The sequence below is a fragment of the Pogona vitticeps genome, chromosome 4, assembly GCF_051106095.1.
Source record: "Pogona vitticeps strain Pit_001003342236 chromosome 4, PviZW2.1, whole genome shotgun sequence".
Lineage (NCBI taxonomy): Eukaryota > Metazoa > Chordata > Lepidosauria > Squamata > Agamidae > Pogona > Pogona vitticeps.
The window spans coordinates 186,420,809-186,434,967 of NC_135786.1; the positions used below are offsets into that span (position 1 = coordinate 186,420,809).

Here is a 14,159-nt window from a genome sequence, read left to right on the forward strand (position 1 = left end):
TACAGTACTCCCATTTTGACTGAATGTTAATTTTAAAATTAATTTTCCATGGAGACAATATAGTCCCACTAAGTTTTTTGCCTCCTTACACGAGGCTTAGCAGAGTATACTGGGAGACACACAATCAGTGTGAGAGCAAAATCCTAATGCAATTAAATTATTCTACTTAAACATATTCCTGTTACAGCCATTATAAGAAAGAATGTTTAAATAAAGCTTAACTGAAAGACCCAGTATTGCAGCCTTCCTGGCTGGGGATGATGGGAGCTGTAGCCGAGTGCTTACAAGAAAGCTGCAGAAGAAAAATCAAACACCTGTCATGGAGCAGTTTAAAGCCTTTATTTAATAGCAATTAAATAGTTCAGTTAACACTATCCTTTCAAACAATTAAATTATACAAGAACAGCTGGCCCCTTTGAAATTTACGTACTTCATTTTATACAAATATATAATCCGTAAATTTTAATGCACCCCAAACAAAGGGGCAAATCGGCTGTGTACAATAGTCTCAGAGCTATCTTACTGGCTTTGAAATGCACACAAGTTCCTTCAGGAGGTTGCTGCTGATAGAAAACACCCAGATGCATCTGAAGTATCCCATCATTTTTCCGAGGACCGTTCCCCCCTAGATTTCTGATAGTGCTGAGCACCTCTTAGTGCATTTAAAAAAATACTTCATCTTGGTTCAAATTAAATTTTCAAATATTTAAATGGCTCTTAATTCCTTAAAGATATGAGCACACGGTAATAAAACATGAACGAGAAAATTCAGAACACTGCACTAAACATGGAATAGACACTGCTATGTATTGTTACCTAGTAATCCTACTTAATGTCTGGGGAGGACATGAATGGGAGGAGCAGACGGGTACAGAGTTACTGTGATAGTAACTTAGCTTGTACCTGCTATCCATAACCTAGTGTTTTATGAAGTAATGGAACATCACTTTCAGAAAGTTGAGTAGGTCTTCCTAAGAGTGGCATGCCCTTTCCTGGCTTCAAGCCACAGTAGTATTGCATTTCACAAATGTGCTTTTGATATTTCTGTCTTGTATGAGGTCTTAAGTTTCCATTATGCCAGCAAAGCTATCACTGACCAAAGAGAGACAGAAAACCTAAAGATCTTCTGTTTTCCATGTTGATCCAGAACAGGTCATTAGTTATATTGTTTTCTTCAGCAAATATAGGTAACACTCTTTCTCCAAAATACAGCACCTGTATCAGATCAGTTTGTATGCATAGTGCAATGTGGGGACCATGGCAAGAACAACTGCTTCCTCACAACGCACTTGTCCCACTATAATTGCTGCAGAAGCTGCATAATAGTACATTCAATTAAAATGTGTCAGTTGTTTTTCTAAGAGGATAGCAACAAAGGAAAACACAAAACTGATTTAAGACATATTTGTGTTAGCCTTGCATTTCCAATGCATTTTAATAAATATCAGGTAAGCTAAAGTAGTTTCTGTCCCAGTAGTTCCCAGAATAAATCCAGTCTTGTCCTCCAATGTAGGGATTAGGACCTTGATGGAACCACCTGGAAGAGGGGGAAAAGAGCATTTGCTTAGGTAGTCAGCTGAAGAAATGTCTGAATGACTGTATGCTCTTGCTGTATGGGACATTTGCTACATTTTGTTGGAATTATTTTCAATCTCTTGAATAGGTTTTGTTGAGAGTGACCTTTGTGGGCTGGGGTGACTGTCACTGAATCCAGGAGTGACCAATTGTTTCCTCTCTGCTTCTGATTTTGAAGACAGCCACACCTCTTTGCCTGAGAGCATTTTCCCCTCCTTTTTCAGTCAGTATTCAAGCAAAAGACTTGAACCTGGTGATATTCTTCCTCCATCATTCAGAGGCAGTCATCATGGAATACACCTGTACCTTTGTTATTAGAAAAGCGGTAATTACATGTAACTAGTGACTTTGGAATGTGGTGCTGCTGCGGGTTAAACCACAGAAGCCTCTGTGCTGCAAGGTCAGAAGACCAAGCAGTCGTAAGATTGAATCCACGCGATGGAGTGAGCTCCCGTCGCTTGTCCCAGCTCCTGCCAACCTAGCAGTTCGAAAGCATGTAAATGTGAGTAGATGAATAGGTACCACCTCAATGGGAAGGTAACGGTGTTCCGTGTCTAGTCCCACTGGCCATGTGACCACGGAAACTGTCTACAGACAAACGCTGGCTTTATGGCTTGGAAATCAGGATGAGCACACACTCTAGAGTCGGACACAACTGGACTAGATGTCAATGGGAACTTTTACCTTTAGTGACTTGTTACTATCTAGTTAGTTCTTAGTTCTGGATGGTATCTAGTTCAGAAAAATGTTCAAATTCTCAGCTGAAGCTCTTGGGGGAAAATATCAGATTATTTTCCTATTTCAGTATTGCCAAGACCATGGACCAGCATGGCTGCATGTGCAAACATACACACATGCCTTAGGGCTACTAAAAGTTAAAACCCATATTGCAAACAAAATGCAGAGATAAGAGTATCTTCCCTCTGCTGTGGCTTGAGAGCACAGTACAAGTGATTCCATGTTCTCATGGGCAGCATGAAAGATTTCCAAGCCGGAAGGAGATGGCTCCCTGAAACAGGAGCATTCCATACAATTGCCTGCATCAAGATACCAGCATGGCCAATCATATGCTACGTGGCTGTGGTGAAGGAGAGGGTAGGTCTTCATCACATGCAGTAACCCCTGCATTATGTTTGTAATATGCAGACATGGTTGCATTTCAGGAAGGTTGAAGAGGAACTGTGTAGAAATGCATGCTTCAAAGTAATACACAATATATAATGCATGTGTATATCTAGGAGAGAGACTGAGTTACTGTATTTTTCCATTTATAACACGCCCCCATTTATAAGACGCCCTCCCCAATTTTCTAACTCCCAAATTAAGAAAACGTAGCTTTGAGGATTCAGCCTCAGAGCTCAAAAGGTCCGACATTTTGTCTCTGTTGAATCATGAGCCTACAGGCTCCACCTCCAAGGAGGTGTGTTCCAAATGACGTCAGTTCCATAAGGCTCCTGATTGGAAGAAGCTAAATCCCCTGACCAGGAAACTCAGGCTGAAGGGAGTCTGTTTACAGAGGCAAGGTATGTGCCCTTTTGTTGGCTTCTCAGCCATCAGCTTACTTCCGTGTAAAAGATGCCACTCAATTTTTAGGGTAATGGTTTTAGGGGAAAGTAGCATCTTATAGATGGAAAATACAGTAGCTGTAATCATTGTTGTCACCAAAAATACAGTCAATTTTAAAGTATGTTCAGTTGCCTAGAACGGGGAAAATCAGTGCAATTTTTTTTTTACTTTCTTAGAATTCAATTCTTTTGTCTCATCTATATTTTCCAGATTTGACATGTTTGTTCATATTACATGACAAGTAAGATAGAGCACAGCACTGGAATACACAGATATTTTTGGAACTTCAAACACAAAAAACAAAAGAATAAGAAATTCACATTTCTAAACTTTCCCACCAGCAATATAATGCAGGTGCGGCAATGAAGCAAGAGGTTTGTTTGTAGGAAAAATTCAGCAATTAGAACTTTGCCCCAGTTTAAATGTGGGGTACATTTCATCCCTGTTCACACCAACACACTTGGCTCTTTCCCAGTGATGACAAAAGAAGCCCAGAGCACAGTCGTGCATTCAATGCTTCTGTGAAAATCAACAAAGCATCTTTGTCCTAGATTTTGCAAAGGCTTACTTGTGTCCCATTCTGAATTTTACCATATACTGATAAATGCAGCACAAAGCTCGTATTGCTGAAAGCAGTAATAATTCGATGGCTTTCTTCATTCAAAAACATGAAGCTTAACTGTTGCGTTCAAGTCAGGAAGGTAAGTGATGGGTAACAGTTTGATAGGAAATTTGATTGCATCGGGAAACCAATACATTCCTAGGGGATAGGCCTCTCCTCCCATGCTGCAGGTTTTTATATGTCTTAAATGCAGCAAAAGTGCAACACTTTAAAGTAAAAAAATGAGTGTCTGATGCAAGAGAGAACAGCTCTGCAACTGGCTTTTCAAGTCCAGAAACCAACAGCACTGAGTCTTATGACCCTGGCTTCAGCTGTTTTGGTACAGAAGCCATTCATCCCCTCATATTATTTTCCTAATAGCCTGGGGTTATTAGGGTACATTAAACCCTGGTTGCAAGCAACTGAAAGCATTCTGCTAAAATGAATTATTTATTAAAGGAACAGAAATACTTGCTCCTCCCCAGTTTGAATTGCTTCCAAAAATGAGCATGAAGAAAAAAAAATCTGAAGTAAAACAATGGCTGAGTTCTTCGGCCCATCACCTTGCCCTTAAAATATGCTGCATTTATTTTAGGCAAATCTATCTCACATGAACCTAAATACATAATGTTAGACATTTCCAGTGCCACTAAATGAATTTGTGGCACTAAAAAGTTTTTTCACAGTTCTGCAGAAAAGGATTTAAATATCCTGATTTGTGCAATGCTAGTGTACACAAATCCTAGGGCACTTCTGGACCAAATTTTTATTGTGTAGGCTCTTAAGTTCCAACACAGAATTTTACAGGGTAGTTTAGACATTGCAAATGTCCTCTTGAAGCCCTCCCATACTCATTTTTTTTAAAAAAAAACTAGTAAAATAAATGCCCCTAAGAAGGTTATTTGTGGTTATTTTCCCTGCTTAAGATACATTGTTTCCTGACTGACAAAAATTACGGTAAGTCCCCTTTTAGTGTTTGAGCAACTTCATGGCCATTGCTCCCACCTGTGACCAGATCCACGACATAAACGATGAATTACTGTGCTGTAACGAGTGTTAGAACAATGTGAAAGCAGCATGCAATATTAAATGCAGCCTGCAACCAGCATCTAAGCATAATTTGTTCTCTTATTGTGCTGAGCACTCCATACCAAACTCCTTCAGATTGAGTACACAAGCCTATGTTCCTTTCAAAGTGGCACAACGGTGCAGGTACTTTACATTGTACAACTTACAAGCAGTGGGAGTCTGTATTCTGGCTATTTTCAACAACCAAGAGCAGTAAGTTACATGTAATTTTCAGAATAGGAATATGAGTTTTATTTTAAAGCTTCATTTTCCTCCCTTCTCTACCTTTCAGCGGTCTCTGGAAAGGGCAGGATACAGTAATGTGTTTGTAACTGATAGGCGTTCCCTTAAATGAATGAAAGACTGCAGAGATTGGGATATGCAGGCAATGCACATACACAATGCATGTTTTTTTTGGGGGGGGGGAATGAAGAGTCTGCATCTTAAACATCGAAGGGATGCTAGTGGCAGTATCCTTTGTGCACTATGTTTCAATTAGAAATTCTTATGAAGAACTGTATGTGTAAGTGAATGCAAAATCAGAATTACACAAAGTTAAAAAAAGTTCATGTTACTTCATGCATGTAGCAGAATAAAATGCGGAATCAAAAAGCATTTTATGACTACAATTTCTCATGGCAAAACTGGAAAGCAGAACTACACGAACATTCTGTTCAGCTTGTACCAGACGGGACTTTTTCTGCACCAGCACCTCAGCTATGGAACTCCCCTCCCAAAGGAAGTCAGGCTGCCTTGATCTATATAGGACTTCCACTGAACTGTCAAAACTATTATTCTAGCTAGCACTATCTCATCTGTTCATTTGCAATAAAGGAATTTCAATTATTCTATGCAGATTTCAGCTTTTAAAATTACTTTTAATCTGTTTTTAAAGAAGGTTTTTAATATATTCTGTTGTACATCACGTTGGGGGCCATGGTGGGCAGAAAAGTGATTACTTTAAAAACTAAATTACTTTAATCAAATAAATATCTACACATCTGCAGTTGTTTCACTTGCCCTACCATTTTATGTCCTTGGGTACAGCAGCATACAACTCAGAATTCCTCCGCTCATATTCCCAGGTGGTAAAGAACTTCTGTACTCCTTTGTCACCTCAGTCATGTTTCATTGGAAACAGATGTTGACAAGACCTGGAAAACCCATAACTTTCCTGTTCCCACAAGTGATACGAAAGTGCTATGTATTTGCATAGGCTTCAAAAGTGACTGCACTAAAAACAGCTGGCATGTGGATCCAACCATGAAAGTTTAATTCCAATCCTGAAAATGAAGTGGGTTTCCAAATGGACCCAAGGCCTTCTAAAAGCCATTGATTATTATCAGCAATCTGACAAGAACATAACAGGTGAGCAGGATTAAGAGGTCAGCTACTGATATACAGTATTCAATGCTCCAATCAAAAGCAGTGCAGGAATGATTCTTTTAAAACTCTTCATTCATTCCAAGAGCTAGAATAAAGCATGATATAGGCAATTGAACCAGATGCCCTTTTTGGTCACCACTATCTTAAACAAGACCATAAGGCAAGATGCTAATGTCTGAAGACAGAGAGCAGCTAGCACCCAAGTACGTGTTGTTCAGTGACTCAAGCTTTATACCATTTACTGACCTTGTCTTCCACTCTTCATCGGATTTAGACCTGCTTTTACGAGCTGCTCTTTGTTTTTCCTCAAGCCTTTTTTTTTCTTCACTGGCAACATCTACCAGGAATCAAAACAGGGCGGTATCAAATTACATCACACTTACGTGTACTTAAGTAACTGCAATGTTGAGAAAGCAGCGAGAATTGCAATTTCAGTGCTGTTCTGGACAACGTAACTAGCACCCTAAACCAATGGTTGCCAACGTTGGGTAAACCCAGGTGTTCCTGGATTTAATTCCCAGAAGCCCTCCCCACCAATTGTGCTGCCTGAGGTTTCTGAGAGTTGCCGACACCTTTGCCCATTTAATGAACTGGACCGCAACTATATAGCAGGTTTTTCTAGCCACTATCAGGGCAGCAAAATGCCTCCTGTTTTCCAGATTTTGGAGCTCGGCAAAGTAGGATACATGGCAACAAGCATATAAAATGTGCAACAACAAATATCACTTTTTCACATACCCTTCTTTGCTCTTGTAACGTTGTTTTACAAGAGCATCATTTTTTATTCAATGAATATACTTTGGGTGTGCAATTGTATCATACTGGGCAAAGTTTGAACACTTCTGATGAAAGTTTGATGCAAAAATTACACAACACTTTTCTACACTTGAGTTCACAGTGAGAAAAGGAAAACCTGAATGCAAAATACAAAGGAAGACAGAAGGCTTTGTGGATGTAAAGTTAAATGTCAGAGACACCAAATTAAAACAAGCTGTCTCATGGAAAGGCCAGCGGGAAACACTTTTAACCAAAAAGATTCCAAGTCTTTTCTAATTAGCATTTGGCTACTCTTTATACCACTACTGCAGACAATTCTTCTAAGAGCTCAGCCAATGCAAATCTCCATAGAAAAGATAAAAAATCCAGCACTTAAATATTTTAATAATCACTGTATGCATGCACATTTAAACAAGCATTTAAATTACCTATTTCACCATTTTCCATAGCTCTTATATCTGGCCTTAATCTGCAATCAGTTTTAGGAATAACACTTTCCATTTCTTCATCCAGTTCATTCAAAGCCATTGCAAAACTCGTGAAATTGTACATCTAAAATTAACCCAATAAACACACATAAGCAAGTGCTTGCTGAAAGTTATTTTGATTTACAGCATATCAGTTGTGAATGGACATTCTCTAAGGAAGCATTTCTCAGGGATCAGTTTTGGGACATTTTTATTCAATGTTTTCATTAAACTGACCTTGGGGAAGGAAACAAACAACTCTGTCAAGTATGTTTGTGAAAAATAATGGTCTCAAATTATCCAAGAGGCATTTTAAACACAGAAAAAGAAAATGTGAAAGATAAACTAGAAGGCTTGGATCAGCAGAACTAGAAAAAAGGGAATAGATTGACCTTAGAATGTAAATGTTTGCTGGATAGAATAGATCTGTGTTATCTTCTGAAGATTCACCACATAGAACAGTCTCGAAACTAGATAACCACAAGATGATACAGGCTGCCAACCTAACGGCAGGCATTCACCAATATGGGCAGTAACTAACAAGTATACTTCTACACCATCTAAGTCACTATACACTGTCTTTGAATTTTCTGTATTGAAGAACTAGAAACCTAACTAGTCATTACAGCTAAGGAAAGCTGTAAAGAGGTGAAAGGCAACTTTTTAGGCAAGTGTATCACAGATCAAAATTGAAAAGAAGTGTTCATTTATTTCATGTCCGTAGCTATATATGTGCAGATAGAGCAATGCAGGAGACATAAAGGGCTTTGCTGGAGAACAATGCAATTATTCCATTTCCAGACTGAATAGAAGGCATAAAGTCAGGCTGAAAATTAGAAAGAGTTAGACCAGGGATATGTATAAAACTACATAATAACATTCCTGGAAAAAAACAAGCAAACCAAAATCACAATAGTCACCGTTTCATGTTATAGATCCTGTCTAGGACATTCCTCTCCATTTAAATTTGAACATCTCTCAAATTAAGATGCAACTTGAAGAGGTGACTAGAAAAGCTGGAATTATTTTAAAAAGGAGGGGTGGCCTTGCTTGCTCTTTAAAAAGAAAAGGCTGTCTATCTCATGGGGTGTTTAACGAGACCCTATAAAGATGCTCCCAGAACTGCCCAAGAATGGCCTCCCTATATTGTTAGGATAGAAGGTTCATTCTGGTTGGAATTTTTCCCCTGCATTGCTAGTCCCAGTGAAAGCTATATCAATACTTGTGGGAAGCAGTAAGCAACTATCAGCTGAGTAAAGAAACAACAGAAAATGTAACTGTACACTGATGGGGATATGTGACTTTTACCACCATGACACTCAGTACCTTTCTTACCAAAAGAGGCAGGTGCTCAGGAGGAATAAAATTTAACTGCCAACACCAAACCGGAATCTTAGCTCTTGGTTTAATGAAATGGAAGCATCAACTGAAGGAGAGGGAAATGTGTAGCTTCACTCCACTTCCCTACTCAACACAGGTGACTGGAGCCATAATTCACATTTATCCCACACAAATGTACACAAAAATAAAAGCAAAAAACATGGGAGCAAAATTGACAGGACAGGCGTACTTTTATTCAGAAATGTTCCTCACCTGGGTCGAGTTTGAAGGCCTTGGGACTATTCTCCATAATAACAAACTTCCAGGAATAATATACACACTTTCAGAATCTGGCAAAGGCATCTCATCTGGTTCATCAGAACCGGTGGCCTGTAAGAAATATGTATGTGAATCCCAACATATGAAACCCAGAAGCTGCAAAACAATACCGCACAGTAGTTCTAATCAAATGAGGCTGCATGCACACACGCACGCACGCACGCACGCACGCACGCACGCACGCACGCACGCACGCACGCACGCACGCACGCACGCACACACACACACACACACACACATTTAGGTATTTTAGGACATCTAAAATATTATGTATTTATAGTCAATTGCATCCTGGCAGATAAAGAATAATAATTCCTAAATTCGCAGCCATTAGATGTTGACAGAGAGATGAGACATATCCCAACCTAAAGATGAGTTATTTGCTTTGGACACAATAGAACAAATTTGCATTTGCAGCCATTGGCAAGTGCACATACTTCCATACAGGTAAGAGAGCAGCTAGTCAGAGAAGGGACAGATCACTCCTACCTTCCTCCATCATCCTTCTTAACTTCCATGCCAGCCATGAATAAAAATAACTCAGCTTTCCACTCCCTGGGACATACAATGGGCTGGTGGACTGTTCTCTTCCTCCTCCCTCAGTCTACTCTATTTCTGCTCTGGTTGCAGAGGATAAGTATATTCCTTCACAGCCAGCAAAGAAACCAAGTAGGCTGACAGATAAGAGACAAGGAAGGCGATCTTTTATTTTATTTTTTCATATGTCTGCTAGTAGCCTCTAACCTTCATGCACCCAAGACTTTCTATACAAGTCCTAGAAAGCATATCTAACTCAAGGAGTTTGGTACTAACATGTTCAGAAAGCATAGCACAGGGTTGAAAGACAAATGTTTTTAAGACAAAAAATGACACACTCAGCACTATAACTAAGCTTTATAATAAATAACATACTGAAGTTTAGAAATCCCAATTATTGCAGAAAATTCTGAACAATGTCTTCAGGTGGTTCTTCCCCTTTAAATAATGTTTAATTTTCCCCCCACCTTTGTCTAGTAACACAAAAGGAAGCCTACGTAAGATTCCTGCATGCTTTCCCATTCAGGCACTGACATGAGACACTCGCTTTAGCATGGTTCTTGTACTGTGTAACCTCAAGACCACTGTCATACAAGCCTTCAAAATACAGCTCTAGAAGTCAGTCAGCAAGGGAGAGAATAGGCCGACAAGACCATGTGGGGTGGTCCAGACTGCCCAAGGAAAGCAAGAAGGATGTCTAGGTCTTCGTGCAAGTTCTGTACCAAAAACTCTGTGCAGTTCTTATATTAAACTGTAGCTGAAACAAGAGGCCGTTAGAAAGAAGAGAACTGTGTTACCATCACAAACCAAAGCTTACAGTATTTGTCTTTCAAGCCTGAGCTACACTTTCTGAACATGTTAGTACCAAACTCCTTGATTTAGATATGCTTTCTAGGACTAGTATATAAAGTCTTTGGTGTTTTTGTTTTATTTTTTGTTTTTCTTCTTCTCTTCACCTCTGGCAATACATTTTTCCTTCTGTTTTCCTCTTGTTTTCTGAGTTAGTTTTTCAGAGTTTCTTTACCATCCTTAGTATTTCTCATGCTGTTAGACTTGTTCCTGGACTAAACACAATATTGCCTTGACTCCCAGCTCCTACCGCACTGAAATATTCTCCTCTTCTTCTGCAATCTCCCATAGTCTCCAAAAACAAAACAAAACAAAACAGGCTCCACATGATTTCTCAGTCCCTCTTCCCCATAACAGATTTTGAGGATGTACAGTGGTGCCCCGCATAGCGACGATAATCCATTCCGAAAAAATCATCGCTATCCGGATTCGTTGCTATGCGGGACAAAAAAGACCATAGGAGCGCATTAAAACACGTTTAATGCATTCCTATGGGCAAAAACCTCACCATTATCTGGAAATCCTCCATGCGGCCACCATTTTTGCTGCCTGGTAAGCGAGGAAAGGGTGCGAAAACACTGCGGGCAGCCATTTTCTTTACCTGGCGGCTATTTTGGAACCGCCAATCAGCTGTTAGAAAAAACATTGCTATGCGAAAATCAGTAAGCGAAACGCTTACCGATCATCGCAAAGCGATGTTTTACCATCTAAAACATCGTTATGTGATCGCTTTTGCGATCGCAAAAAAAACCGCGTCGCTATGCGGATTCGTTGTTAAACGAATCGCTCATTATGCGGGGAACCACTGTAATTATAATGATGAAATCTTCCCACTTCTACTGGAAATTCAGGTTATGTCAGTGAAGACCACTTTGGCCATATTACCCTGCTCTGCTGCTTCTCCATCACTTAGTCCATATTCACCTATAGCTGTTTTTAGCTTTAATATTTTGTTTTAATGATATAAGCTGCTTTGGAGATAGATGGGGTAAAATATTTTAAATAAAATGAATGAATAAAATGATCTAGTTAAGCTTTTTTTTGGCATGGGTAAAGGCAGTTAAGATGGCAAAAACGCACTTACAATTCATAGGAGAAGTTATAACTGGATAACCTTCTGCCTCAGTTCTGGCTCCTGACTATAAAGAATCCCAAAGAACTATACACCTAGCTCTTTTATGCACAATTCCACTTCATATTTCTGTTTCTTACACAGCCATTTCCAATGGCGCATAGCAAGCTGCTTCTCAGAATGAGAAGACTCTCAAAACTGATTCTTGGTACAGCATACAGACTACTATGGAAGTCAAATTTCAGTTGGTGAGCTCTTCACTGGATATGACTACATTATACAATATACTTTCTTTTCTACTCCCAGGATGCCTTGGGCTGTTAGACGTGGGATCTTTTGATCAGTTTTTCTTCCCTTTTATTTTTTTCTTCTTACAATCCTGACCCATACAGCTATCCCAACTTCAAGCATAAACACTGGAATTTAACAAGCTGGTACATATGCCCTACTGACTAATATTACAGTCCTAACCATAAGAATCAGAGATGTGGGAAAAGAAGAATGAACATAGCTATAGGTATATAAATTAAACTCCGCTAAAATATTTAGTTTCTATACTAAGAAGAGTTAGAAGAATGTTTAAACATCAACAATTTCTCGGAGGGACTTGGACCTACCTCAAATCTATTAGAAAGCTGCTACTATCCTACTACATTTTCTTTGCAAAGCCCTCATACGTCCTTCCTCATAAGAGCCACAATTTTCCGTAACACCAAACTTGACAAGCTAGGTGACAGGTATATAGGGATGCTATGTTTTTCTTTCCTTCTCCTCCAGTTCCCCAGGCTCTCTACAGGTGCTGCCTCATACACAGCAGTATGTCTCCAGAGCCTTTACGTACTCCTGATAATAAGTACTGAAAGCTGAGTGCAAGTAAAAATCAAGTGAATCATTACTGGAACATTCAGAAAGCTCTGAAGACACTTACATTAAAAATGCAGCATAACTGGTATGACATGAAAAATATACACACTACTGAGAAGACCCAGCTGAAAGTTAAGCCTAAATCCCTCTCAGTAAAATTAAGATCACTTTATCCTTAACTATGGTTGGACACCACCATTTATTTTAACAAGTTAAAGCTTGATTTTACTTTGAACAAGCTGAACACCTTTCAACCTAGAAACAGGCATGGACTATGAACATTCACAGAGTTCTGCAAACTCCTTATTTCTCAAAAGAGAATGTTGTGAACATTGCTCATTTCAGGGGTATAAAAGATGTCCACATCCACAAGATGAGGCACAAGTCTAATTGGCTAGGGCTGTATATATCATGGTTGACGAAACCGAGCATGAACCCTTGAACTACCCTATCTCCCTTCCTCTTGCCCCCAGCATACTGTATGCTGACCTCTGTATAAAGGTCTTGGCCTGTATTAAGGCACTTCCTGGTATGAATGAACTGGGGAATGACAGCTTAAGGTTATCTGACCAGAAAAATAAAGGAGATGGGCAACGGCAGGGAGAGGAGACAGCAGGTGTGAACGAAACACATTGCATTCCAAGTACCTCACCACCACTAAATACTTTTGGGATTTCTGAAAGCTTTGAGAAGTTACTTTCAATGTTGCAAAACTCTTTCAGTTGTTTAGTCCACATGTAGAGAACAATACCTTGGGTGCTTTGCATCTGAACAGCGACCCTGATGCTATGCTCTCCTCCCATACTAATACTGTACCTGTTTACTGTTTTTCTTCTCTTCTGTGTTTTTCTTGTCATTTTTTTTGAAAGCTTCAAACACAGCAACATCCACGCTGTACAAACACTCCGTCCATTTTCCATAGAGGGCACAAATTTTCTTTTTGCTACAAAAGCACAAAACCATCAATTTCAAAACCAGTGGAATCATTTTATTTATTATTTATAATCATCTACTTATTTTAGTTACATGCCTCCTTACACAGAGGGGCTCACGTTGGCTCACAGTCTAGTGCAACAACATGATAAACACTATGAGATAGAATATTCTTTAAAAATTAAAACAGGCAACAATATAAAAGTGACTATTTAAAAGCATACCCACCTCAATTCAGTAGGGGCAAAAAAGAAAAGCATAATGCCACTTACTTGTTCAAATCAATTAAAAGCTTGCCTAGAAAGGAAGGTCTTTGTCTGCTGACAGAAAGATGAGGGGGCAATTTGGCTTCCCAGAGGAATGCATTTGTATTTATTTATTTATTTATTTATTTGTTTATTTATTTAATTTGTATACCACCCATCTGGTGGCCACTCTGGACAGTTCACAACATAATCAAACAAATATAATCAAATCAAATATAACAATAATTAAACAATTACACAGTAATACATTAAATATTTAAATATTTTAAATGGTGGTGCGAACTGTCTTGGGGTTGATAATTTCAACAGGTTTCCATTGATGGAAATGCCTATCTAAATAGCCAGGTGCAGCCTCAGAGAAGGCCCTTTCTCACTTTGTCCTTCAAATGAACCTGTAAGGGTGGTAGACAGAGGGAAGGGCATGCCCAGAAGACTTTAATAGCTGAGGAGGCTCATATGGAGTGGTACGTTCCTTCAGACAGCCTGGACTCAAACCATATAGAGCTTTATAGATCATAACCAGTACTCTGAATTGCAAA

At 39.2% G+C, this 14,159-nt stretch overlaps 2 protein-coding genes across 8 annotated transcripts in view; one reads left to right on the forward strand and one right to left on the reverse strand.

Annotated features, from left to right (window-relative positions):
• LOC144589116 (uncharacterized) overlaps positions 1 to 14,159 on the forward strand; it is a 231,996-nt gene that overhangs the window by 69,715 nt on the left and 148,122 nt on the right. The window lies entirely within an intron of this gene.
• OSBPL1A (oxysterol binding protein like 1A) overlaps positions 318 to 14,159 on the reverse strand; it is an 82,762-nt gene continuing 68,920 nt past the window's right edge. For all 7 annotated transcript variants that reach the window (XM_072998857.2, XM_078392618.1, XM_078392619.1 and 4 more), the window contains 5 exons: positions 13,238 to 13,364; positions 9,034 to 9,150; positions 7,402 to 7,525; positions 6,443 to 6,533; positions 318 to 1,537 (listed from right to left, as the gene is read on the reverse strand). In XM_072998857.2, coding sequence (XP_072854958.2) covers positions 1,435 to 1,537; positions 6,443 to 6,533; positions 7,402 to 7,525; positions 9,034 to 9,150; positions 13,238 to 13,364 — 562 coding nt within the window. In that variant the 3' untranslated portion in view covers positions 318 to 1,434. The remainder of the gene's footprint in view (positions 1,538 to 6,442; positions 6,534 to 7,401; positions 7,526 to 9,033; positions 9,151 to 13,237; positions 13,365 to 14,159) is intronic.